Source organism: Acanthopagrus latus, chromosome 22, assembly GCF_904848185.1.
Source record: "Acanthopagrus latus isolate v.2019 chromosome 22, fAcaLat1.1, whole genome shotgun sequence".
Taxonomy (NCBI): domain Eukaryota; kingdom Metazoa; phylum Chordata; class Actinopteri; order Spariformes; family Sparidae; genus Acanthopagrus; species Acanthopagrus latus.
The window spans coordinates 24,563,479-24,589,219 of NC_051060.1; the positions used below are offsets into that span (position 1 = coordinate 24,563,479).

Genomic DNA, 25,741 nt, shown 5'->3' on the forward strand with positions numbered 1-25,741 from the left:
GGAGTCTGGTGGGACGTGTCGCTCCGCTGCCGACAGAACAGAGACTGAGAGGTTTTCGCGCCACTGCGTTCCCGGCACAAGCCGAGCGCGACACCCGATTGGTCAACTCGGCACGCGCTCGTCTGCATAGTCGGCGGGCGAACGTGCGGGCTGTCCAATAAGAACCCGGGGTCGACACCACGTGATCCCGCCCCTCGAAGAATTCGCGCGAAAAACGGAGCAGGAAGGGGCGGGGCTGTGAGGAAGGAGGGAGTGCAGCTGACGTAAACAAACTGTCCAGCAGATGGCGACAGAAACATCAGATTAACTTTTGATAACGTCTTTTAAACTCAAGCTGATATTAACATGTTCATCTGGGATTCACTTGTTTATAACTTACAAATTATTTGAACAACAAATACATTATTTAAATAATTTTAAAGTGTAATTAATGTCTTTCTATATATGTGTGTATCCTGAATACCTGCAGACGCACTGTATCATAGCAGACAGAAGATGGAGACACACATACAACATTAAACATACAATATCGTTTTTATTTTATATTTTTCAAATGTATCCTACTTACTGAACATTTTGTCATAATGTATCAAACTAACTAACAAAGTATTTTGCTTATTAAAAACAATTTTCTCCTTAAAAATAATTAAATAAAACAAACTCAAACTCAAGGTATAAACACCTTTCCATGTGTTGTGTAAGAATATACTGTAACACTGTAATTTGTTGGGGGGGGGGGCGTTTCCGGTCATTGAAGCCCCGCCCCCTCTCTCCACTGTGTGTTTTCAGCCCTCACCTCCCTGCAGCCTCTGCAACACCTCTCTACCTCAGCATGCTGTAGTGTGCAGGAGGAGACACAGTCAGCCTGGTTATTCTTCAGAGACTGCAGCAGAGGAGCAACCGGTGTGCTGCATCCACACGGGCAGGTGAGCTGATGTTTCTTCTTCTCTGATCCCGGCAACACAGCCACACTTGTGTGTGACAGAGTGTTTGTTTGGACACGCTCCATGTTCACCATGTAAATCACTTCTACTTTGTGACTGTGTGAGCTGTTTTTATTTTTCTTCTTCTGTGTTGACACGTAAAGGATAAAGTGAAGTTTCCATGTGGCAACATTGAGCTGAATTAAAGGAAAAGAGAACTTTATGTGGTATTTCTTCATGGACTCAAACACACCTGCAGCAGGTGGAGACGTCACTTTGTTGATGTATCAAGAAAACCTTTATTTCTACTTGTTAGATTTAAAATTGTGCAGATATTTCAGGTCAGTTTGTCAGAGTTTCTGAGGGTGAATGGTCGTGGAGGTGTTCAGCAGCAGTCTTTCTCAGACGGGTGGCTGTTTGTGTGGTTGCCTCAGTAGGTGCCTGTTCACCTTGGAGACAGCAGCTGTCGACATTTTTCCCTGTGTGTTTGTAGCTGGTTGTTGCAGGTTTAACTTCATACCTGCTTTTCATGCACATGACTCACACAGAGAGGAATGTCTGTCATGCATGTTGTCATGTATTTGTTTGTTTTTCTGATTATTACCCAGAAAATGAGAAAAACATGTGAAATCTGTCAGACGAAAACCTCCTGTCAGATAAAGTTCAGATGTTACTTTCTTTTCTCTTCACGTTATTATATCACATCCTTTAAGCACAATTAATCAAAATATTGCCAAAACACTCCATTATATATCTGATATTTGTATTATTTATTAACTTGTTTAATATATTCTGTGTGTGCATGTCTTCTGTTCATTATAATTTTCTTTATTAGTTGTTTTTCAGTGATGTATTATATGTAATATTCTATAATATGTGAAGTTTTAATTATCAACTGTCAAGATGTAAATTAACTCTAAGCTAACTCTGGTACAGTGCATTAATTGGCAATATTTGTGTTTAATCTTGTACATATGAATACATCAAATTAAATCAAATTAAATTTTATTAAATTAAATAAATGAAGGACATGACTCAGCCTACATATCGTAGTCTCCAGACATGATACTGCTTGTTTGTTACCAGTGGTGTAAAAAGTCATAGCTGAGTAAAAGTAGGGTTAGTTAAGTTATTGTATTAAAACAATACAAATAAAAGTGTCTGATATGAAATATACTTAGAGGTGAAATGTGTAAGAACTGAGTAACTGCTAACTGCTGCTAACTGCTAACTGCTAACTGCTAACTGCTGCCAGCGACAGCTGCTGTTGTCTGTCTGTGCTTCCTGTTGTTTACTGTCTCTTTGACATTTTGTCATCCTCAGGCTGTTCTTCACTCCGCCTCCTCTTCCTCTCCTCCGTTCGTCGTCCAGCCATGTCGGGCGACATTCTGCAGCGTCTCAGCCCTTTGACGCTGAGCATCAAGCACCTGGTCCACCTGCCGCGCCTCACAGACCTCATCCCTTCTTCCTCCATTCCATCCCCCAGCCCAACCGTCGCCGTCTCCCAGGTCCCCAGCCTGTTCCGAGAGCCCTACATCCTGTCGGGCTACCGCCCCGTCCAGCAGGCCTGGCACTGCTACCTCCTCAGCCTCTTCCAGAGACACAATGAATCCCTGAACGTGTGGACTCACCTGTTGGCGGGCCCTGTGCTGCTGCTCCGCTGGTGGGCCAACGTCGGCGCCCTGGGGTACACCTTGGACGCAGCCTCTCTACCTCTGACTGTGTTCCTGGTGTCGGCCCTCACCTATCTGTTCTTCAGCGTGGCGGCTCACCTCCTGCAGTCTCGCTCTGAACATGCACACTACTCCGTCTTCTTCATGGACTACGTGGGCGTGGCCGTGTATCAGTATGGTTGCTCGCTCGGACACTACTTCTACACGTCAGAGCCGGCGTGGAGAGACAGCTGCATCGGGCAGATGTTTCTACCCGGGGCTGCCTTCTTTGGGTGGCTCTCCTGCGCCGGCTGCTGTTTTGCTAAGTTCAGGTATCGGCGGCCTTACCCACTGCAGCGTAAGATCTGCCAGCTGATCCCCACCACGCTGGCGTACGTGCTGGACATCAGCCCCGTTGCCCACCGCCTGCTCACCGTCCCCTGGACACAGGAGCCCTCGCTGCCCTTCCACGCCCTCCAGATCGTCTCTTTCCTGCTGTCGGCGCTCTTCTTCTCCTGTCCCATCCCCGAGCGCTTCTTCCCGGGCCGCTGTGACTTTGTGGGTCAAGGTCACCAGATCTTCCACGTGTTCTTGTCTCTGTGCACCATGTTCCAGCTGGAGGCTCTGTTCAGGGACTACGCCGGGCGGAGGGACACTGTGGTGGAGGTGTTTGGAGAAAGGCAGCTGTGGTGGGCTTGTGTGTCCTTCCCCGTCCTGTTCCTGTGCTGCCTGCTGACGGCGCTCTTCACGATGACGCGCATGAAGAAGTTCCTGCAGGATAAAGAGAGAGAAGAGTGACGAGTGTGTGTGTGTGTGTGTGTGTGTGTGTGTGACAGTTTAAATGATCTCATAATTAATGATGAAATCCAGCCATCTTTAAATGTTTTTGTTTGGTAAATAAATAAATGAATGAATGTGTTTTCCTCTGAGAGTATTTGAACAATAAAATAATGTGAAAGAATTTCTTGACACGTGTCTGAAGAGTTTAACTAATGATTTAACTATTTGTGAGCATCCTCCCTTTTACCTGCTGCTCATGAGTCAGTCTGTCAGTATGAAACCTTTGTTTATATCTGTTCTTTAACTTGATGAAATACACTAATTACCTCGTTTGATACTAAGATCTATGACTCTACTCCAAACCTGCCTCTCCAGTGTTACATTAGACAATCCTGTTTGCCATTAAAGCTTCTCTGAGCTGAGCAGCAGCTGCAACATCGAAAGAGACGAGACAAGACTGAGACGGCACATCTGGATCTCTCGGTTTCACAGACGTGGGCCGACAGATCCGGTTACTGTGGACGACTGGGTGGGTTAGATGTGACAGTCAGACGGCACCACGGCAGCGACTGTGTGGAAAAGACAAGAACGTGTTGTTGTTCCTGAATTAAACTATTTTGATGGAAGCATCAGGTAACAGGAACCAGTGAAATCAGTCCAGATGTTTGGACGCTGATGTTAACACACATACAAATCTTGTTTATTGTTTGTTCACACGCAGACGAGTCATCGTCGTCGTGTCCCTGTGGTTCTGCCTGTTCTCTCCATGCTGTTTCAGTCATTAAGCAGGTGAACACACCTTTTGTCTCTATGGAGTAAATTCCCTCGGGACCAGTTCCAGGCGGCCTGGTTATCCTGATTCCTGCAGGCCTCCTCTTCCTCTTCCTCTTCCTCTTCCTCCTCCTCTTCGTCCTCCTCCTCCTCCGCCCGCTGTGACGGTGTGGATATTGATTTTGCTTTGTGCCTCTGAGCAGATCTCATACAGATCCCACACAGGGAACAAATGAAGGCTGCTGAGAGTTACAGAATGGCCGTTCTGCAGCGCTTCAGGAGATGATTATGAACGAATGGAGCTGTTAAACAAGTAATAGGTGTGTGTGTGTGTGTCAAAGAGGTGTGTGTGTGTGTGTGTGTGTGTGTGTGTAATTCGTTCTCCACCTTCTTGTTTTTGCAACTACAAAACATTATATATCAGCAAATTATGTCATTAAAGGAATAGCTACATCATGTGAAACACAGCCAGATGAAAAGATTGATTCTTTGGACAACAACCCAATCGTCCAATCAGAAAGGAGCTGAGATGGGAGGAAACAGTGACACAGACGAAGGATTTTCAAAATAAAGGAGCATGTTAATGATGGCTGCGACACGTTTTCACTCTGCATCAATGCTACTGGATCGTTATCACAGAACCGATATCGATCTGGATTACACCACTAATTGATTTCAATCCCTCTGTTTATCAGAGGCTGGAGCCAGGAGATGGTTAGCGTAGCATAGCGTAGCGTAGCATAGCGTAGCGTAGCATAGCGTAGCGTAACGTGCCTTGCTGTGTCCAAAGGTTTGAAAAAATTATTAGAAGGATTAAACAAACTAAATACACAATTATTTAGTTTTAACTGTTATCATTAGTGGGTGTTAAAGGTTCTGGTGTTCTGTGTTTTGGACTGAGTTAGCGCGGCTGTGGCTAAGCTAACAGTCTCCTGGCATTAGCGAGCTTCATGTTCGACAGACGGACGTTTTGTATTTGTAATCTTTTCATCCAACTTTCAGCAAGAAAGATTCAAAACATCTCTCCTCAAATGTCTTAAAGGTCCAAGTTAGAAGACAGTGGACTGTCCAGTGTCATTCAGTCTCATCACATAACAAATAAAGTATTTTCAGTTCAGTCACTGTTTGATTTCTGGGCCTCTGGAGACTCGATTACAGCAGACGAGCTGCATGGATCCATTTTCTGTTTGTTCTGTTGTATTCTTACATTTCAAAAGCTGCATCACTGATCTGCTTCACATTTCTTTCCATCAGCTCTGATTAGAGTAGATAACACCTGAGTTTTTAATGTAGGGGTTGACTCCTGGTTTAATGACTATTTTAAAGTGTTTGGAAGACAAAGTTCTGAGTGACAACAGCTCCTGTTCAAACCTGTTTCTTTGTGGAAAGTTTATGAAATGTGTTTAAAACAGCACGACTGAAGCATTACAGCAGTTTACTGCGCCGACACTGAAGGAGATCGTTTACTGATCAAACAGTCAAAAAAAGGCTGATAGCGTTAACGTGCAGGTGTGTCTGGAAACATTAACACACACACCCTCGTTCACCTGGAGAGGAAGTGTATCCTGACGGGCTGGTGTTTCCTTCTGTTTTGGGTTTTTAAGGTTTCTACATTTCTTTGTCACGACTGGCCACTCGGCCTCTTTCACCCAGAATGTTCTCACTTCCACCGTGCAGACCTCAGGCTGCTCCTCGAAAGCACAGTAATCCATTTCCACTGGACCGAGTCTGCAGCGCGTCAGAACAATGATCCCTTTTTTCTGTAATACCTGCCTTGTGAGCGTGATTTCAACAGAATCAGCGCTTAGTACAGAGACCAGCAGGAGAGACGGAGCGTTTCTGCTGCAGTGTGTTTTCACTCAAATTTAAAATATATCCAAAGTGGAATTAAAAGTATAAATGTAACGTAAGTGACTCCATGGTGTCCCATTACTGTACAGCCTCCTTATTATCAGTAAACACTATATAAAAAGTGTGTTGTGATATGTCATCACTCACAAACACACAACACAACGTCTGCATATTTAAAATGTCCACATATCAGAGTGTGAAAACGCCGCTGGCCTGTAAACAGCTGCCAATCATCTGCAGCCACGTGAGCTGCTGCTAGAGGGAGGTGTTGTCCACACACACACACACACACACACAACTCCAGTGTGTTGTTTGTTTTAATCACCCTCTTTAAAAAGTTTTTCAGTAATTTTGGCAGAAAAACATTCATTCAAACATTCCTGGGAAGCCGAGGGCGGATCAGGTGAGGAGGCGTTCAGGTGCGGATGTAATTCAGTAATGGTGACACACACTGTGAGCTGTTTATGGGCTGGTGTCAACACCTCCTCCACCACTGACAGACAGACAGGACACGACTGAAGCGAGTCCCTCCCAAAGTCGTCTGCCTGCTGTGAGACACATAAAGTGCTGGCAGCTGAATGACAGGCAGCAGTTTGTGACAGAGCGTCAGTCGAGTCGAGCAGCAGACAAGGTGAGTTCTGAACCCTGCGTTCTGTTCGGTTCGGTTCTGTTCTGTTCTTCTACACTGTGTATCATCATGGCTCATGTTGAAGTTTGTGTTCATTTGAATCTCAGTCTGTGAGATGCTGTTTGTTTACTGAACGTCATCAGATTTCTATCTAACAGAGAAAGTGATTTAACAGCCTTTTTTTTTACCACGACCCACTTCGGCTGCGTGCGCCCACATCGTTGACACGTCTGCCGGCGGTTCTGTCTTTCTTCACAGAGCAGCGCAACAATGGCTCCTGTGGGCATGGTCGGCATGATGGGCTGGATTTCCTCCCCTGAGGTGGGCATCATCTCCCTCGTCGTCTTCCTCGTCCTGAGCATCACTCTCGTGGCCCTTTGTGCCAGGTGTCACAGGTGAGGGAAACATCAAGTGATGTTATTCTCAGTATCTTGTGTTTTCCATCAGTACACTATAAAACATCAGCTGCCTCAGGTCATTTCGAGGGACTTAAAGGTATTGAGCACAGTGTCGCCTCATGTGTGAGTAATCGTGATCGGCACTGCCCTTCAGAACAGGACAAGTCTTCTCCTGTTCAGAGTCGCTGCTTCACAATACGTTGGCAGGTGGATTCATTTTTCCTGTTTTGCTATTAATCATCTTTTTCAGCAGCACACAACACCGACTCGTTCGACTCGATGGGTGGTTTTCGGTGCAGGGTGTTTCCTGTTTGAAGAGGAGGCAGAGACATATGATCATCTAACATTAATGCTTCAAGGCCACCGTAGTTGGGCTGGGCAGCTGTAATGAGATCTTTGTGTGCATGTGTATGCAGGTGGATTAACGCACAAATATGCACCCATTAATGTTTACTGTCACATGAAACATACCTGTGACAGCGACACAGAGGTACCGTGAGACAATAGTCTTATCTCCCACATGTCTGTCTCTGCACATTCCTGGGCTCGGTACTCACACAGAGGAATGAAACCTGAACGGCACCGTCGTGATAGATAGCAATCATTACTCACAACTCAGAGAGTCTGTTTATAAAAGGCAGGGGAACACGCCTAGTGCCGTGGTATGTTGATCCAGTTAAGACAAAGAATATCTCAAGGAAGGATCAGACTAATACCTGGGAGACGTGATCCCTCAGATTCAACCGACAAGTTTTAAAAACTAATTTGTGGGGCAAATGCACCAGAAGTCTTCTGAGTAAATCAAGTCCGGCTCAAGTCTAGAGTCTCGTCAAAGCAACAAGTCAGGTCTCACGTCCTGAAGCACGAGTTCAAGTCAGGTCACGTGTCTTTTAAAGCAAGTTCAGTTCAAGACAAGTCTGAAATCCGGTCAAAGCAATTCTCAGGCTTTGTCTCGAGTCTTGAAAAGACAAGTTCAAGTCACAGATCTTCTGAAGCCAACTCTCAAGTTTCAAGTCAACTCTCAAGTTTCAAGTCAACTCTCAAGTTTCAAGTCAACTCTCAAGTCTCAAGTCAACTCTCAAGTCCAACTGATCAAGTCATGTCTTGATAAAGCAAATTCAAGCATTTCCAAATGAAGTCACTTGTGTCATCAGATCAAGTCTCAGCTCTAGTCTCAAGTCTTCTGAAATCAAGTCTCAAGTCTTGATAAAGTGACTGTTTTACCATCTCAGCACTGATTCAGTCTAACTGTCTTTGTTGTCTTCCTCAGGAACACGAACAACGCGTACGACGTGAGCGGCTCAAAGGTATGAACCGCCTGTTTTCCTCCTCCTTCCTCTTTTCATCTTCACCTTCCACTTTCCTCACTTCATTCACATGACATCACCTTGAATATCTTAACGTAGCCTTTAGCATCTATTAAGAGTTCATCAGCTGCCAATTATGAGCAATAAGTGGCTGATTATCGGCGCTCAGCGGGACAGTAAATGTTCTGATCCTGTCGCTGCGATCAGTTTCATTAGAGTCAAACTGTGTGAACCCATCAGACAAATTAAAACAGATCCGGCCAGCAATGAAAATGTCTTTTCATTTTTAAAGTAGCACAAAGAAGAATTCTGTCAGGTTATTATTAGAGCACTAATATTCACTTTACGGATAAAAGCCACTCTGCATTTCCAAACAAACCCCTTGCTGGCATGACCCGCCCCTCTCTGCCTCTGATTGGTTGGCACCCGTTGTGTCTTTCGTTGGGTTGGTTAGAATTAGGCATGTGGACAGATGATTGGATCGGGTTAATATGTGGGTGAGCCAATCAGAGGCAGAATAAGGCCTGAAGTACGGCAAGCAGCAAGTGAGGAAATATATCAGGGGGGAAAAATGAAAAAGGTTCAAATGAAAAAGGTTCAATTTATGATTCTCACCATGAATATGTAAAAATGTGGGATTAGTGCAAGAATCTGCAATAACGATGTAACATTAGTGAGTTAGAAGCGAGCTGAAGTTGTAAACACCGTGATCTCACGGAAAGAGGAGGCTGCTGCCACAGTCAGTCAGCTGACAGGAGTAACATGCAAAAATGTCAGTTCTGTAGAAGCTTCTGTCATCATTTGCATATTTGTGAAATAAAACATCCAACATCTTTCACTGCAAATATCAACAAGTGTTTGTGTGACGGACATCTTAATCACAAAACATACACACAGCACGTATATAAGGAACAAAGAGACAAAGAGCCTGTTAGCTTAGCTTAGCACAAAGACTGGAAACTGGTTCTGTCAAAAGCTGAGATGATGGTTAGCTGTTTACTCTGTTTCCAGTCTTTGTGCTAAGCTAAGCTCACCACCACTAAGAGTCTTACTGCACAATTACTATCCAGGTTTTCTATAAACTGATCAATGTCCAAGTTGTAAAGTCAGAGTTAGAACAGTGTGGAACTAAATTAAAGACGGACTAGCGAGTAGATGAGTCTCCGTGTTCGCTGTGAGGACGTTTAATGTCCCCGACAACCTCTGTAGTCTCATTCAGACACTTGTTAGCAACCGCTAACTGTTGTTAGCACATGAAGAGCTTCAGAATTAAACTGCGGGACATTTAATGATGTATTTTATATCAAAGAACAAAACTTAGAAGACCTTATTTCAGTCATATAACCAACAATCAATTCAACAAACTCACAGACTTTGTGCTAAATTGCAAACTGCTTCCTGTGTTTCAGGACTACAGACTGCACCAGTCTCTATTTTGGTTGATAATAAGGTGAATACTGTGTTTACATGATGTCCTCACTGTCCATCTGTCTCTCTCTACGACAGACTGACGGAGCAGGAGGAGCAGGAGGAGCAGGAGGAGCAGGAGGTGCAGGAGGAGCCAACGGGGTCACTGGCACAAAGACAGCAGACATCGGTGAGCTCTCTGAAACCAGAAACATCTTCTCAGTTAAACATGTTTGCATGTTACTCACATTTTCAACTCTAAACTTCCAGACACCTCCATCAGTTGGCGGAGCCACAACAACATGCCCGCCAGCACATTCGACCGAAATCGTGCAGTGACCAACTAACCAGCCGGTGCCGGTTCTGAACACTCACCCCACAGCCCCCCGTCTCAACCCAGAAGCAGGACAGAGGACCAATCAGAACTCCAGAACCCCAGTTTCCTAAACTTGACCTTGTTTCAAATGTACAGATGAATGGAAAAGGAGGAGGCAGGAGGAAAAGTTTCTCCTTTCCTCCTCCAGTCTGAGCCTCCATCCACTCCTCCACCTCTCTGGATACGGTCCGGTCTCATTAATGGAATCTGAATTCATCTGAGCAGAGACCTTCACACAAAGACTTTCTATCAACCAGCTCAACTCAACCATCTGCATGTAGTTCACATTATTCTCTGTCCATTTTGATTTTCCGCATATTTTTTCCATTTTTTTGAGTGTTGCCACTAAACTGTTCAGGTGTTAACTTACCTCTGACGTGTGTTTGATCATGTTGCATGTTTAACACTGGTGACTTTGTCGTCCATGTAAGTTGATCGGGCGGCTGCTCTCTCCAACCTTCCACTGTAGTGTAAAGTGGAGGACAACAGTTTCCAGTGAAGCTTCTAGCTCGTTCAGTACAGATTGTGAATTAATGGTAATTCATTTTACAGGCGAGTTACACGGTGTAAGTATTTCTTGGCCGGCCCGGTGACTTCCTGCAGTCCTGTCATCACCGTGACAAGGAAGTCGCTGCAGCCAGCCAAGAAAACAAAACGAACTAACAAGATTTTTACTTGGTACGAATTAAAGAAATGACATGTAACTTAGTAGTGTCAGCTTTAAAGTCGGCTTTTGGACTTCTAGCTGTTTCCCTATTTCCATTCTAAGCTAAGCTAAGCTAAGCTAAACTAAACTGATTTAAACGCTGTATAAAAATCAGTGAAACCTTAAGATCTGCAGCAGGGTTAGCACGGTGGTTTCCAAAGATCTGAGATAACGTTTAAAATCATATTCATCTGTTTGTGTCTGACGGGACAATAGAGGGAGCGACTTTCTGTTCTGTGTTGATAGACACGGATTGTTTTGTAGTTTCGGTGCACTTTTACTCTTCAGTATCAATTAAGGGATCAACTTTATGTCTGTATTTTGTATTTTTCCATGTGTTTCAGTGTTTCTCAGTCTGCTGTGCAGAAAGCACGTCTGACATTCACGATACTCGTTGGTTCTGTTGTGTCCTGGACTCAGAGACAGTTTTGAAGAGCCAACCTTGTCATCCCATCCCGGCTGCATGTGACGGGATGGGAGTGGCAGCCCGGCCTCGCTGAGAATTCAAAGTAAACCAAAGGTCATGACGCAGGGTGGAGTCGTCATTCCTGTAATGCCGGTCGTCGAGCCTGTTGTCTCCACGTTGATCCACTGAACTGTCCAAATAAAACCCACCCAAGTGCGACAATGCCGATGTCAGCCGTGCTGCCTCTCTCTTGCCGCTCCACATTAAAGGCCTTGACAACTCGCTTCCGTTTCTTTCTTATGAGCAATGCGGTCTGACGTCTTCTTAAAGGGACAGTTCACCACGCAGTCACAATGTTTCCCTCCTGCCTGTCGTCCTGTTCATCCATGTAGATAGTTTCGATGTGAGCAGCTGATTCTGTTAGAGATATCAGGTCATAGAGATGAGAGAGATTTCTGTGTCTGTATTTGCGTGGGCGAGGCAGCGGGGATGTCCCACAGTACAGTACAGTACCACACCCACACAGTCCTGATGGAGCTGATAGAGATCTGAAGATCTGAAAATTAGTTTTTATGCTTTTCAAGTCTATCAAATGAAAAGCAATGAAGTTTCAATTGTTCTCTTGTAGATTTGGATGAAACCTGTGAATACTCTCCTCAGTAGAGGAGACAGGTAGGCAGATGTTACCTTTAACTGGTCCTGTGACTGAAATGATGTCCACACCAGTCAGTCCAGACGGAAATATCTCACCAACCACTGGATGGATTACTGAGCACCGCTCGGACTCACTGCTGCCCTGATGTTTCCTCTGGCGCCACCATGAGGCTGACACAAGTTGTTTTGTGGTAAACTGCTTCAACAGCTGTCTGACAGATTTAGTCAGCCTGTGTTTCATGTTCCCTTCAGCAATCCTCCGACTTCACAGCAACAATACTTTGGTTTACGACTAAAAACACTCAACACCGATGATTTTCCCATCAGCCTCGGCTGCACTTTGCTTCTGTGCTAATCTGTGATGGTAAACATTTAACCTGCTACACATTAGCATGTTAGAGTTCTGCTCTTCATTTCTGACATATTTCATTTGGTAATGACCTCAGATTGGACTGCAGCCAATAATGATCCACCCACAACGTGGGCACACACCACCCGTCCAGACCTCGACCACACCACTCTTAAAATCATCAACACCTGCTGTACAACAACATTAATGTCTGTTAAAATCTTTGTAAATTCCTTGTCTTCTCATGATGTAAATATCATGTCGACAAAGCCGTCGCCACGAGGCCGGTGGAGTCAACATGGCGTCGTTACTGAGAGAAGCTGCAGGAGAAGGAGGTCTGTCTGGTTTAGGAGTCAGATTGGGACTAGGATTGTGTTTCTGTCTCTCTGTGTGTCGCTGCTCAGACTCTAAAATCCCTGCTGACTGGATGTCTGGTGGAGAGGGTGCAGACAGCCGACACTAATCCGGCCACACACACACACACACACACACACACACAGTGTTTGATCTCAATCCAGGGAATTTATCACGTGATGTTGGGGGTTGATATGCTGTGTGTGATGGTATCAGCAGGTTTGGAGTTATTGATTAAAACTGATCATTGATCTTTATTTTTAGCGCTGTAACGTTCTCATTATCCTGTAATTAAATATCACTATGATGATGTATCGTGACAGGATGAGTCAAATCGTATTTTCATTGATAACTGTGTCACATGTGTGGTGGCCCTGTAGTGCCAAATCAAAAAGCCCAGCCACAAACAGGAAAACAACACAAATAGAGTTGTGTTTTTGTATTTGCTGCAGGGTTTTTGTTAAAGGAAACATCTTGTGTTCATATTCAGGCTCATTGTTTTATTCTGGGTTACTACCAGAACATGTTCACACAATCTAATGTTCATAAAACACATCACTTTTCTCAGAATGTCCAGTTCTGCAGCTCCGTATTCCCCCTCCGTCTGAAACGCTCTGTTTTACCTCCTGTCTCTTTAAGGCCCCGCCCCGCTCCCAAATACCCACTCTTCTCTGATTGGCCAGTTCACACACGCCTGAGCAACAGAGCAGCTGTGCTAAATCAATTCTCACCAGACAAACTAGCTGCTGGGATAGAGTTATGGAAGCGCGTGATACGGTGACGCAGTGTGATGTCACAAAGTTACGGAATTAAAGGCGGGACTACTGGTGAGGCGTTCAGGAGCAGAGCGACTCAGTTGGGCTTTTTAATACAGATAGAATGTTAGAAATGTTGTAAATCCAGTTTTAAAAACAGTCGTCAGGCCTCAGTCCGTCTGTCTTTCAGTTCCAGTCTGGAATCTTGGCACTTCAGGGCCACCGTATCACAACACACTCAGACGTGTGAAGTCAATGAGACACTTTTTACTCTTGAAAATAAGATTTGTCACAATAAGCAATAAAATACATATTGTTTACTTTATATTTACATCTTTTATTCATTTAACCCCTCATCTTTTTATCTGTTCTTATTTCCTTGGATTGTAATCCTCCTTTATTCTTTTATTTTTTTATGTATGTCTATTTTCTTAAATTAATCATCTTTTATTCCTTTTACTTGTAATTTAATTCAATTCTTTTGTGTTTTTACGTTTAAACTCTGTTGTGTATTTTCATCATTATATATTATATATAAAAGTGACCTCTCCCTCTATTCTTCACTGTGTTTTATTATCTTGTGGTGTTTTATGAACACATATGAGTGCAGATGTCTGTTGGAGTTGTGTTATTATACTATATTTACTATTTATTATTATTATACTATAAACAGTCTAAAGATTTCTTTTTAAAAAGAAAATAAAAATGCTCAATGTTATTTATTTATCCAAATACAAAAGCTCATGAGACTCAGAAACAGATAATGAGATAATGGTTGTTTGTGCTTCAGACAGACATGCAGACAGACAGACAGGCGGACAGACAGGCGGACAGACAGACAGGCGGACAGACAGGCGGACAGACAGGATGCTGCTCCGGTAACCTCTCACCTACATCATCCTCTCGTGCAGCGGGCTGCAGGTCGACGTCTCTGCGCTCCGTCCAGCTGTCGCCGCCTGCATCAGTTCACCAGGCGGACGCACGTAGGCGCGTATCCCCCCTGCACCTCCTCCTCCTCCTCCTCCTCCTCCACCGGCCAGACTGAAGAGCCGGCGAGCGGCGGGACAGCCAGGCAGAGAAGAGCCGAGCAGACCCGCTGCTGCAGCGGCTCCGACGGGACGGACCGGACCGAGGTGAGCCCGGTGCGGATTTGTTGTGTTGTTGTTGTTGTTTTGTTGCATGGCGGACTGAAAGGTTTCTGTGGCGGTGTGAGCTGAGGGGGGGAGGGACGAGCCTGGTTCTGCTGGGTGGAGATCCGGATGCTAAACTATCACTTCTGCACGCTCCAACACGTCCGAACCATCGGAACAAAGGGCGTTAATGTGGTATCAGTTGGGGGACGGTGCTGGTTCTGGACCTGGACTCTGGATCACCGTGTGCAACACGGACTCGGGGATTTCACCGCCTCGCGTCAGACGGAGCCGCTCGCGCCTCCGCGGCGCTGCTGAGCGATGACGTGATTGTTGTGTGTTTGTCGCTGCGGCTCGGTTCACACATCACACCTGCGGCCCGCCGCGCACACCTGCGGTCACGTGACGCGTTTGGACCGTTAAAGTGTGTTTTGTCCGCGCGCGGTGCTCAGGAGGAGGTTCGGTCCGGCTGCAGCAGGCCCGCCTGCCCCCGGTCCGGCTCGGTCCCTCCCGGCGAAACTCGTGTCTGAACACGTTGTCAGAAAGGGGGTGTGTGTCTGCGAAACCAGGGCTCAGCCAATCAGCGGCCGCTGCCTGCCTACACTGCGCCGCTTGTTTACTACCGACGCTGGACGCTGATTGGACGAAAGGTGGGGGAAAATCGGGCTTTATGCTGCGTTCAGGTGCAGCAGAAAAAAATGGGAGAGTTGATTTTTGTCGATGGAAAACTGCATTGACCTGCACTTCTGTGTGGAGATCAGTAATTATGTTACAAAACACGTCATAGATATTAATTTAAAAGGAACTAATCACTTTCTGATGAAGCCACAATTTATACAGTTGAACACAATGTAAGATGTGGAAGTTAATGTGCTGTCATTTACCTTTAATAACACCACTAATAATTAGTGTAATGATGATAATATTAACACACAATCCATGTCAAACATTTTACATTTCCACGTCTACATATGGTTTGACTGTTTATTCTTTGTTTATATTTTTGTCTGTATTTTATGGTTCTGTTATGTTGTTTTGCACCGAGAGACCCGAGAGATAATTTTGTTAAAATGTTTTGTTGGTAAAAGTAAATGAGCCTTCTGAGAATAGTCGTTACCAGAGAAAGAGTCTGAAAGTAATTTGATATTTAATGTCTATTAACTATTAATTGATTATTGGAATAGGTAAAATCTGTAGTGTTGTTTTTATTTATTCATTTATTTGTTGTAGTCTGAGCTCAAACACATGTCAGAAAAACTCCAGTTATCCAGTTTCACGGCCGTAAAATGTCTACAATGTTCGAAACTTAGCAAACATGAATGATTTGCATTGTAAAAATAAATTAATGATTAAATATGTATTAAATTCTACCATAAAAGTGTTATTTATATCAAGTTTCATGTTTGTAAGATGTAATATTTAGTTAAAACTTTGTTGTTTTCATTTCTTTAGGGGTCATTACTTGTACAAGTCGGTGAAACCGCAATATTTTATCAGCTGGTTATGAGTCTTAAAGTTTCATCTCATTATTCCCACGTGCCCTGAATGCAGCGATGCCCCCATTTTACCACCATGGGCCACAGGCCACAGTGAAGGCGCCCAGACGTCAGATTACGTCTCCGGGAACGCGTTCTCGGTCACGTACTCTGGAGCAGACGACAAAATCTACTGCAAGATTTTGGTTGAGCCCACGAGATAAATCCACCCGAGTCTGAGTCCACTTCAGAGTCCCGCGTCACTCTCAAATCCTCTGTGGTGTGTTTCTCTCTGCTCTGTCAGGCAGAGAGATGCATGATGGGAGAGAGTGCGGGAGTGTTTGCCAACATATGTGAACGTATCTGTTCATCAGAGACACAATATTTATTCTGTGTGAACAGTCGTCCTCGTTGGATCGTTCTTTCATTGATCAACACTTCTGAAGGAGAAGCCGTCTGGATGTTCCTGAAGAAGTTATTAAAGAGATTATTATGCTGCATAAACGGGACTCGAACACATCGTTTAAAGGGGCACAAGTTCAGCCTGCCTGTCAGCAGGAGAACCTGATGATGTCATTTAGGATGGGGGTGGAGTGAAAGATACTGTTGACGGTGCATGATGGGAAATGTAGCATCCAGTGTTTTTGAAGCTTGGTTTGTAAACTGAGGAAACCTTGACCTCTGCTCCTGTGATTATCATCATTCTCTCTTCTGATTCGTCTCTCGTGAGTCCTGGAGGAGAAACACTAATCTGCTGTTTTGCTCTTTTTAATGAGCAGGTTTAAGAGCGTTGCTCTGTTATTGGCAGATGCAGTGAGATATTCTGGTGGGTTCAGAGCTCATGTCGGTCCCGCGGTGTCTCGTCTGCAGGGAGGTGTGACACCGTGCTGAGTCCCCCTCACTGTGTGCAGCAGCACCATGGCAGCTATGGGACCTGAGGACAGAGCTGGATCAGAGCCGGGCGGGACGGCTGTCTGCCTGTCGGGACCGCGGGCCTGCGTCTCTACGACGACGCACAACGGGCCAGACGGGCGGCAGCAGACTGTGGTGAGTAGATGCAGAGACTGAGGGCAAGTTACCATCAAGATGTAATGTAATATATTACTGAAATATTATTAGTCACATGTCAGATTTCTCTGTCCACACATCAGAATTCAGTCCTGCATGGCATTATGGGAACATACTGATGATATGATGAACATTATGTAAATATCATACCAGCTGAATACTCACTAACATTTGAACAAACACATGAGGTTTGTGTAGAAGTTCCCCTCAATCTTCATATGCAACTAGAATACCACACAGTAGAGTGCATACCTCCGCCAGTCAGGGCAAATAAAACATATTTAAACCTGCTAGATCCAGATTTTTATTTGGATCCACAACAGATTATTCTCGATCATAGATTCCAGCCACCTGAATATTGTTCTCTGTACGTTATTACGGGGAAATTAAAGAAAAATGTTGAACACGTCCTCTTTCACAATGCTAAAGAAAATGAGAAGAAAACACCAAACGTTAACGAGGTCAAGTTTTGTGGAAATCCGCTCAACACTTTCTGTCTCATTCTGCCGACAAACCGACCGACCGACCGACCGACCGACCGACCGACCGGCAGGCAGGCAGGCAGGCAGGCAGGCAGACAGACAGACAGACAGACAGACAGTCAGACAGACAGACAGTCAGACAGACAGACAGACAGACAGTCAGGCAGACAGACAGTCAGGCAGACAGACAGACAGACAGACAGGCAGATCATTCTGGAGGTGATTTAATGTGTTCATACTAAGTCAATGTGATAGAAAACACGCTACACTGTGATCACTTACACTGAGCTTGTATACAAATGGAAAATACTTCATAATACACATTTAACATTTTAGTTCGGGCCTCACAAACCTTCCGTATCGGCGGCTGGCACCATGCAGTCGTCCTGGCAGGTCGGGCCGTCTGCAGGCGGGACGCCACAGATGGACAGGAAATACTTTCCTGACCGCTTTCATCACGGCGGCACAGAGACTCGGTCTCAGTGTGACAAAGACTCACGGACACAACTCGTCCTGACGCACATCGTTTATACGTTCACTGTTACCTGTGTCTGCAGGTGTATGCAGGGAGCTGTGTCCGGGCTCACGCAGCATTCATGGAGAGCGGGCATCACAAGAACAAGACGTCAGTTCACCTGCCGCAAGGGGTCCAAACTGTGGGACCCACAATGCACCTCGGCAACGCATCTGCTACCAGAGAGGCACCGTACAGGTGAGGGCTGCAGAGCAGTGTGTGTGTGTGTGTGTGTGTGTGTGTGAGAGTGTGGCGGTCGTCATGGTGATGGAGGCCGAGCTGAGAACTTCCTGTGTGTCTCCAGCTTCCGCAGCCCAGAGTCGGTGGAGATGGATGAGATCATGGCAGCCATGGTTCTGACCAGCCTGTCCTGCAGCCCCGTGGTCCAGAGTCCTCCACAAACTGATCCTGGACCAGGTCTGTCTCTGCTCAGCAACACACGGTCTCACCTGCTGGTTTTATTAACTGGTCTGTTATAAAGACACCAGATTCACATTTTGAGCTTTTTGATTTTTTGTGAACTTTTGACATTTTATTGATTGTTAATGTGTCTGACTGAGGAAACTCTCAGCAGCAGCAGCACTTTCCCTGTCTAACATTATACGTAGTAAGCGTATTTACCTGAGTGAAATATAGACGACTTGCTGTTAAAACATTTTGGCTGAGTAGTAAATAAGATACCAGAGAAGAAGACACATCCTGCACTGACAGCTGTGACACAATAACCGTGATGGAATTTGACGGTATAGAGAGAAAACAGTTCCTGTGTTCAGGTAAAAAAAGGTCTCGTTTGTTCCCCAGCCGGCTCGTCGTCACCGGCCGACATGGAGTGTGGCGGCGGCGAGCTGTCCGACAGCGGCAGCAGCGGCTACTGGAGCTGGGACCACGGCAACGTGAGCCCCGCCCCCTCGCCGTCCGTCACTGAGCTGGACAGCAGTCCTGATGAAGGCCTGCACATGGAACTGGAGCAGGGAGACGAGCTTAATGCCAAAAAGCCAAAGGTTTGTGTTTTTTCTCCATCTTTCCCTCTGTCACCTGGCCCAGCCTCTCTCCTGCCCCTCACCTGTGCTGCTCTCTCTCTCAGAGCTCGTTCAGAGGTGTGTACAGGTGTCTCTGGCCCAGCTGTGGCAAGGTGCTGACGTCCTCCGTTGGAATGAAAAGACACATCCGTGTGCTGCATCTGGGGTGAGCTGGAACACTTTTGATTTAACACGAACAATCAGGTGTGTTGGAGGTTAGGTGCAGATATCAGAATGAGTGTGTTTTCAGTCAGTTATATCAGACGTAACTCATAAACTAGAATATAAAGGAATAATTGAGTCTATCAGGGATTTGACATTTTGTTTCCAGCCTCCCATCAGACCTCTGTTGTTGTCTGTGGAGGGAAACGCAGACGGTTTAGTCCCGTCGAACATTTTCTGAGCTGAAAAACAACATTAAAAAAACAGGAGGGAATAAAATTTTCAGGTTGTGGAAGAGCTCTGACTGAGTTACAGGATGTGATGAAACATTTTGGGGGATTTTATATCTGGGCCACAGTGGAAACAAACAACTAACACTTCACACACACACACACACACACAGCAGCGGGTCGGATCAGTCCCAGAGAGAAGAGGACTTCTACTACACCAAGATCTCCTGTGAGACGGTGGACTGCAGCTCCGCTCCAGCTCCCTCCCAGCAGGCTCTGGGCCAGGCCTCGTCCTCTCATCTCAGCTGGGCCTCCTGCAGTTCTCCTCCGGCCTCGGAGCCCCAGATCCCTCCGGCTCACAGGCCCAGGTCCAACTCCAGCTCCGGGCCCGTCCTGAGCAGGCCCAGTCCGCTCAGCCAGTCGGCACCCAGCAGCTTCTGGCAGATCCATACAGAGCACCTCTATCAGGTGCGTGCAGCGGTGATGCTCTCTGACAGTATTTATTTCATCCCACTGATAAATAAACTGATTAAATGTGGTGCGCGTGCAGCTTCACAAAAGAAGATCAATAAAGTAGAATTCAGCTTTTTTGACACCTGCAGAGTGGCTCCGCCTGCCAGGAAGCATCTGTTATATTTATATCATATTAAATATGATTATAGCATCGACTAGCACTGAACTTCTTGCTGACAAAGAAACAATTCATCTGTTTTAGACGTTAAGATGAAGATGAAGCAGAACAGATGATACGTGGTGTTGTAGTGATGCTCTGCTGGGACTCACACTGGACTTGTGTCCTCTCGGCGGAGAAGATCCTCATTTTTCTTTAAATAACTGTTGACTTGGGAGCATTTGAGTTCCCGTCTGAGAGCAGGCAGTTTTTTTTGGGGGGCTGAAAATGTCTGAGAGCGATGAAAGGAGACAGCGCAGCGCTTGTTGGCATGAATTATTAAATGTCGTAGATTTTAGTGTGTGAACGCAGGAATTCACCTTCCAAACATCCCAGTTTTTCCCCAAATTCGATCATTTCAGCATGAAATCAGGCTGTGATCTGACTTCTACTCGTCTCTTCATGTAACCGGAGTGTTTGTGCTGCACACGTCTGCAGCGTTGTCAGGTCGTCCTCGCCCGGCGCCCCCTCACTGAAAACCCTCTAACGAGCCAATGAGCTACAACTTTGTTTATGCATCACAAAGCAGCACATTTCACTGGTGACCTGCATTTACCCCCAACCACTGAGCCTGTAAATGGATGCTTTGTGACAGTGAGAGAGAGCGCTCGCCCCGTTCCCCCGAAGGAGACGAGACTCTCACCGGCCTACAAAGGGCAGGAAAACAAAAAAGCATCCTCGGCTGTCTGTGGGACTCTGTCATGATACGTGTTTTCTGGAGAATGCCATAAAGAATAAGCATTTTTCTGATGATGCAGATGTTGGAGAATGTGTCCGACTCCTCCTGGTGGCTGCAGAACAGCATCCTGCCTGAGCGGGACTGTGTGTTGGACTGTGTACTGGACTGTGTGCTGGACTGTGTGCTGGACTGTGTGTTGGACTGTGTGTTGGACTGTGTGTTGGACTGTGTGCTGGACTGTGTGTTGGACTGTGTGTTGGACTGTGTGCTGGACTGTGTGCTGGACTGTGTACTGGACTGTGTGTTGGACTGTGTGTTGGACTGTGTGTTGGACTGTGTGCTGGACTGTGTGTTGGACTGCGTGTTGGACTGCGTGTTGGACTGTGTGTTGGACTGTGTGCTGGACTGTGTGTTGGACTGCGTGTTGGACTGCGTGTTGGACTGTGTGTTGGACTGTGTGCTGGACTGTGTGTTGGACTGTGTGTTGGACTGTGTGTTGGACTGTGTGTTGGACTGTGTGTTGGACTGTGTACTGGACTGTGTACTGGACTGTGTGTTGGACTGTGTGTTGGACTGTGTGCTGGACTGTGTGCTGGACTGTGGGTCGGGGCTGCTGGTGCGTTCAGGGTCAGCCGTGTGTGTCATGGCTGCTGGCGGCTTGTGGCTTGAAAAGCCCGACTGCAGCGTTGAACTCACATTAGCACGTTTCTTTCCGGCCCGTGTAGCTCCAGGGTTAACACAGTGAAGGCTCTCCCTCGTCATGTTCTGCTTTGTGGACATTAATGTGCTTTCGACCAGTTTCTGTCTGTGTGCAGAGCTCAGGGCTGCACAGGGAGCAGAAACAGGACGGAGGCAGCGGGAACAAGTTGGCGGGAGGAGATGATTTAAAGTGTGGCAGCGACTGGACATAAATGGATTAGTCAGAACAATTTGGCAAATCATCTGAGGCAAGAAGGACTGAATCCATGTTTCAAGTTCAGAATGTGTGTTCTGGAACAGGGAGCCGATCCAAACGGGTCAGCATGGGAATAATGTGTTCTTACATCTCGGTGCTCGTTACAGACGGAGCGGCAGAGCCGGTGTGATCATTTCAGATTCAAACGTACACGATTCAACGAGCGCCGTGTTTTCCTGTGTTTGCTGCTGATGCTCTCTGTTAGCGGAGCGGAGAGAGAGACTTAGATGAGGAACACCAGAATGTACATGAAGACATGTTGAGCTAAATGGCTAACGGTAGCTAGCCAAAGCTAATGATAAGGTAGCAGCCTTCAAAATTCTGGCCATATTTTACAAATGACACCTTTTTACTACTACTTTTCATCTACTCATTGATAATCTTATTTCTGCTCCACTCGAGTGGAGAGAAAACCAGTGAAGACGAGCAAATAAACCAGGATAACTTGTCATATGAATCAGGTTGTGGCCGTGCAGATGTACTGACTCGTGTTCTGTCTCTTCCCTCCGGCTGTTTCCAGGCCTGTAGCCCCGTCCAGGTATCTGTGGCCTCCAGGAGCGCCGGCTGCCAGGCGGCTTGGACCCCCTCCACCTCCATCTCTAACACTCCGGTGGGTCTGCTGTCCGTGTCTCTTTGTTTTCCAGCATAACAAATGATCCTTCAGTTTCTTTATTTCACATCTGACATTATAAACCTGCAGGAGCGTCAGTGCGACTCTGACACCGACGTAAGTCTCACAGTGGCATCATGGATCTGAGAGGCTTGATGTGCTTCAGGTCTCTCATGTTTTTTTGGCTCGGAGGATTCATTAAGACCTTTGCTGCATGTGATGCTTGTGTTCCTACAGACACGTCAGTAAACACAGTCTGTATGTGCTGTACTGTTTCCTGACGTCTGTTCTAACCCTGCCCGTCTCCTCAGATGGTGAAACCTCGCTGCCGGTCCGTCAGTGTGGGTGAACAGTGGCTCCAACAGAACCGGCTACAGCCCATGAGCGCGTCGCCCTCCCGCACTCACTGTTCCTTCAGGTGAGCCATCGACCAGCTGACGTGTCTGACGTGTTAGCCAGCAGTCACGTTCAGCTGAGTTATAGCAACATTACAAACTGTCTCATGTGTTTTTATAAATGAGAATTTTGATCCAACTCCCAATTTAAATCCATGTGTCATAATAAATACGGTCACTATTAACTAAAATGTACAATTACTCGTTCACCTCGTCTATAAAACGTCAGAATATCATGTTTGTGCTCATCTCATGGTGATGTCATCAACCTCACTGTCTCGTCTGACTAACTTTCAAAAATCTAAAGAGGAAAAACAGCAAATCGTCCCAATTAATAAGCTGCAGCGAGGGAAAGTTTGTCGAGGATTAATCGGTTATCGTTGTCTGTTCCTGGGTTTGAGGTTTAATGGTGAAGCGAGGCTGTTGTGATGTGTAAATGCAGATCAATATCAGAGAGGTGCTGCAGAACTGATCATTCTTCTACTGCTCCACCATCTTCCTCCTGCAGGTTGTCAGGTTTATGATCCGCTCTGCTGCCGTCTGTAATATCACATTTTCCAGCGCTCAGCCAGGGAAGATAAAACTGATTCAATCACGCCTTCGTTTGCTATCACTACATTTCCCCTCAGCCTCATTTCTTATAGCGACTGATCACATCAAGTGTGTGTGTGTGTGTGTGTGTGTGTGTGTGTGTGTGTGTGTGTGTGTGTGTGTGGCTCTCTGCCATCTTGCATCGCTTCTCATCCACGCTCTGTTGTGTCTCCTCGTCTGCAGGAAGGGTCGCGGCGAGGCCAAGAAGTGCCGCAAGGTTTACGGAGTGGAGCGCAAGGATCAGTGGTGCACCGCCTGCCGCTGGAAAAAAGCCTGCCAACGCTTCCCCGACTAAAAACAAAACAAAACAGCTGCGCGATGGAGAGAGTGTGAGACACAGAGAGGCGGATGGATGAATGAGCGATAAAAGAGACTTTTATCAGGACGAGGATATAAATCAGGGCCGAGCGCCGTCACGAGAAGCAACTCTTCTCTTACATGTTTGTTTGTTTTGTTTTTTTTTACATTCAACCTGTTTTTTTTGTTTCTTTCCTAAAGAAATGCAAATGAAGTTTTTTCTGTATCTTTGTAACTTGATCCTTACAAACTGAAGTCGGCCTGACGTCGACCATGTGATGTGCTAAGCCTCCAATACTCTCCTACGTTATCCAAAGCTCATGTTACTGCCCCTGTAGCTCCAGCTGTGTTAGACGGCTGCTGGCTCTCTCCTCCAGTGGTTCCACCGTGGTTTATGATGTACAGGATATTGTGTGCTTTGAGTTACATACGAGTATTTTATACCTTTTTTTTTCTTCTTTTTTTTTTAAAAATCGTCTCGTTCAGCCCGCGTATTTGGGCAGATTTAATGTTTTTTGGCACTTTGTTGGAATATAAACTCACATGAATAAGCTACATTTGGTTCGACTCAACCAAGTTCCTGTTCTCCTTCCTGCCCACGTGTTGGCGTACGAACCAGTGTTAATGGTTTTATTATCCGTGAAGCTGTGGAGTCGTGGCGGCGGGATTAAAGCATTAGGGGAATGAGTTTGTAATAGCAATAAAATAAACAAAAAAAAGAGGAAATATATTGTCAAACACAAATTAAAAAGCACTGAGAATTTGAAGCTTGGTCTGTTTCTGTCCGTCCTCTTCACCACAGTCCACAGAACAAATAGCAAACTAGTTTATTGTCGTTGTTTTTTCTCTATACACGTTTTGTATGACACTCAGAACAATGGAGGAATGATAGAAACGTGCTCTGAACTGAACACCGTGTTCACAAACTGACAGGGAACACACACACACACACACACACACACACACGCATACATCCTCACATCTCGTTATTAAAACACTGTTAAGATGCAGAAGAAGATGCGACCTGCTCCAGGAGGAAAATATGAAGAGAACATGAACATTTATTTGTTTTTATGTCGTCTGAGCAGAAACAGCTCACTTCTCCTCTCACAAACAGCCCAGAGTGGAGGAATGCTTGAGAACTGACCGGGGATCAGTTTACTGCTCCTGATCTCAGAACTGCACGGTGAGTTGGGGACTGTATGAAAAGCATCAGAGGGGAATTAAAGGTTGAGAATTATTTTGTTTTCACAGCAGATATTTTATTCTTCATGTCATTTTTTAAATATTTTTAATCCAGCTGTGGGGAAAAAAGTCGACTCGCTTTTTTTTTTGTTTTACAAACTACCCGAGTTCTGCTGAACTACCAGAGAATCACCGCTAACACATTTCATTTCCTTCACAATTAAAGCCCCCTGATAAAGATTTATTTTGGGGCAGCATCACAGGAAACGCTGTGTTTTCAGCAGCAGTCACTAAACACAACACAGCTGAAACACGATGAAACAGTAAAACACAGCAGATGTTTGAAGGATGGGTGCAGTCGTGGCTCCAGTATTTACTACACATGTTATTACTCACTACACTGTTTAAAGGTGCAGTACGTGAACATCTTTCTTCTGAATTTCCCAGAAATGTCCCAAATACAACAAAAAGAGTATACAAGAATATTTTTTAATGATAATCCTACATATTATACCTTTAATAGACCGGTTTGCTCTCCTCAGAAGGGAAACAAAAGCTTCAGCCCACCAATAGTTTTCACACAGTCGGTCAGACGGTTGTTAATCTAATGAATCCTGAGCTGCCATTCAAACACGACTCAGAGTGACGTGAGAGTGATATTCAGTTGTTTTTCTGTTTTTAAATTTTATTTTCTGATCTGGTTTCAGCCATTAATTACACACATTTCTAATTGTTATGTCAGAAAAATGGACTCAATCCAGAGAATAACCGAGGACACGGCAGAACTGATCCCAAGTCAGTTTCCAGGGGCGACATGTTTCTTCCTCACACTAGAGGGCAATATTGTTTCACTGGAGGGAAACTCAGGACTCACAACGAAGCCACATTTTTAGTTTTTAGTCGAGGAGTTTTTGGTGAGTTTGAAAGTTCAGAACACCAATTTTATACAAACTGTGTTTAAT

General features: G+C 45.5%; 3 protein-coding genes and 1 long non-coding RNA gene across 11 annotated transcripts; 3 read left to right on the forward strand and 1 right to left on the reverse strand.

Moving 5' to 3' along the window:
- The first annotated feature begins 624 nt into the window (after positions 1 to 624).
- paqr8 (progestin and adipoQ receptor family member VIII) lies at positions 625 to 4,499 on the forward strand. 4 transcript variants are annotated; one of them, XM_037087026.1, is made up of 3 exons: positions 625 to 926; positions 2,247 to 3,404; positions 4,470 to 4,499. In XM_037087026.1, exon 2 carries the CDS (start codon positions 2,297 to 2,299, stop codon positions 3,371 to 3,373), a length of 1,077 nt encoding a protein of 358 aa, XP_036942921.1. In that variant the 5' UTR covers positions 625 to 926; positions 2,247 to 2,296; the 3' UTR covers positions 3,374 to 3,404; positions 4,470 to 4,499. The 4 variants fall into 4 exon arrangements, with proteins under 4 accessions (XP_036942921.1, XP_036942922.1, XP_036942920.1 ...); XM_037087027.1 differs by lacking the exon at positions 4,470 to 4,499 and adding an exon at positions 4,447 to 4,462; XM_037087025.1 differs by lacking the exon at positions 4,470 to 4,499 and having other exon boundaries at positions 2,247 to 3,537.
- An 897-nt stretch (positions 4,500 to 5,396) lies between these two features.
- Positions 5,397 to 10,949, forward strand: LOC119012846 (frizzled-8-like). Of its 2 annotated transcripts, none has more exons than XM_037087030.1 (5): positions 5,397 to 6,608; positions 6,869 to 7,000; positions 8,274 to 8,310; positions 9,817 to 9,907; positions 9,988 to 10,949. In XM_037087030.1, the coding sequence occupies exons 2-5, from the start codon at positions 6,876 to 6,878 to the stop codon at positions 10,062 to 10,064; spliced, it is 330 nt and encodes a 109-aa protein (XP_036942925.1). In that variant the 5' UTR covers positions 5,397 to 6,608; positions 6,869 to 6,875; the 3' UTR covers positions 10,065 to 10,949. The 2 variants fall into 2 exon arrangements, with proteins under 2 accessions (XP_036942925.1, XP_036942924.1); XM_037087029.1 differs by having other exon boundaries at positions 5,399 to 6,608; positions 6,864 to 7,000.
- LOC119012848 lies at positions 9,580 to 14,333 on the reverse strand. The gene is made up of 2 exons (XR_005072616.1): positions 14,208 to 14,333; positions 9,580 to 9,916 (listed from the first exon to the last, which is right to left on the reverse strand). It is a non-coding gene; the product is annotated as an uncharacterized LOC119012848 (long non-coding RNA).
- znf395b (zinc finger protein 395b) lies at positions 14,233 to 24,361 on the forward strand. 4 transcript variants are annotated; one of them, XM_037087024.1, is made up of 10 exons: positions 14,233 to 14,450; positions 16,793 to 16,969; positions 18,030 to 18,184; positions 18,291 to 18,403; positions 18,788 to 18,987; positions 19,071 to 19,171; positions 19,574 to 19,865; positions 22,222 to 22,311; positions 22,623 to 22,729; positions 23,481 to 24,361. In XM_037087024.1, the coding sequence occupies exons 2-10, from the start codon at positions 16,841 to 16,843 to the stop codon at positions 23,590 to 23,592; spliced, it is 1,299 nt and encodes a 432-aa protein (XP_036942919.1). In that variant the 5' UTR covers positions 14,233 to 14,450; positions 16,793 to 16,840; the 3' UTR covers positions 23,593 to 24,361. The 4 variants fall into 4 exon arrangements, with proteins under 4 accessions (XP_036942919.1, XP_036942918.1, XP_036942916.1 ...); XM_037087023.1 differs by having other exon boundaries at positions 14,234 to 14,450; positions 16,731 to 16,969; positions 19,571 to 19,865; XM_037087021.1 differs by having other exon boundaries at positions 14,235 to 14,450; positions 19,571 to 19,865.
- Positions 24,362 to 25,741: the final 1,380 nt, after the last annotated feature.

Bases quoted from the DNA above. Each gene is read 5' to 3' on its own strand.
- paqr8 (XM_037087026.1), top strand. From the start codon at position 2,297: ATGTCGGGCGACATTCTGCAGCGTCTCAGCCCTTTGACGCTGAGCATC.
- LOC119012846 (XM_037087030.1), top strand. From the start codon at position 6,876: ATGGCTCCTGTGGGCATGGTCGGCATGATGGGCTGGATTTCCTCCCCT. The intron at 8,311-9,816 runs GTATGAACCGCC...TCTCTACGACAG, and splicing joins ACGACGTGAGCGGCTCAAAG to ACTGACGGAGCAGGAGGAGC. The intron at 9,908-9,987 runs GTGAGCTCTCTG...CTAAACTTCCAG, and splicing joins CACAAAGACAGCAGACATCG to ACACCTCCATCAGTTGGCGG.
- znf395b (XM_037087023.1), top strand. From the start codon at position 16,841: ATGGCAGCTATGGGACCTGAGGACAGAGCTGGATCAGAGCCGGGCGGG. The intron at 19,172-19,570 runs GTGAGCTGGAAC...ACACACACACAG, and splicing joins ATCCGTGTGCTGCATCTGGG to CAGCGGGTCGGATCAGTCCC. The intron at 22,730-23,480 runs GTGAGCCATCGA...CCTCGTCTGCAG, and splicing joins CGCACTCACTGTTCCTTCAG to GAAGGGTCGCGGCGAGGCCA.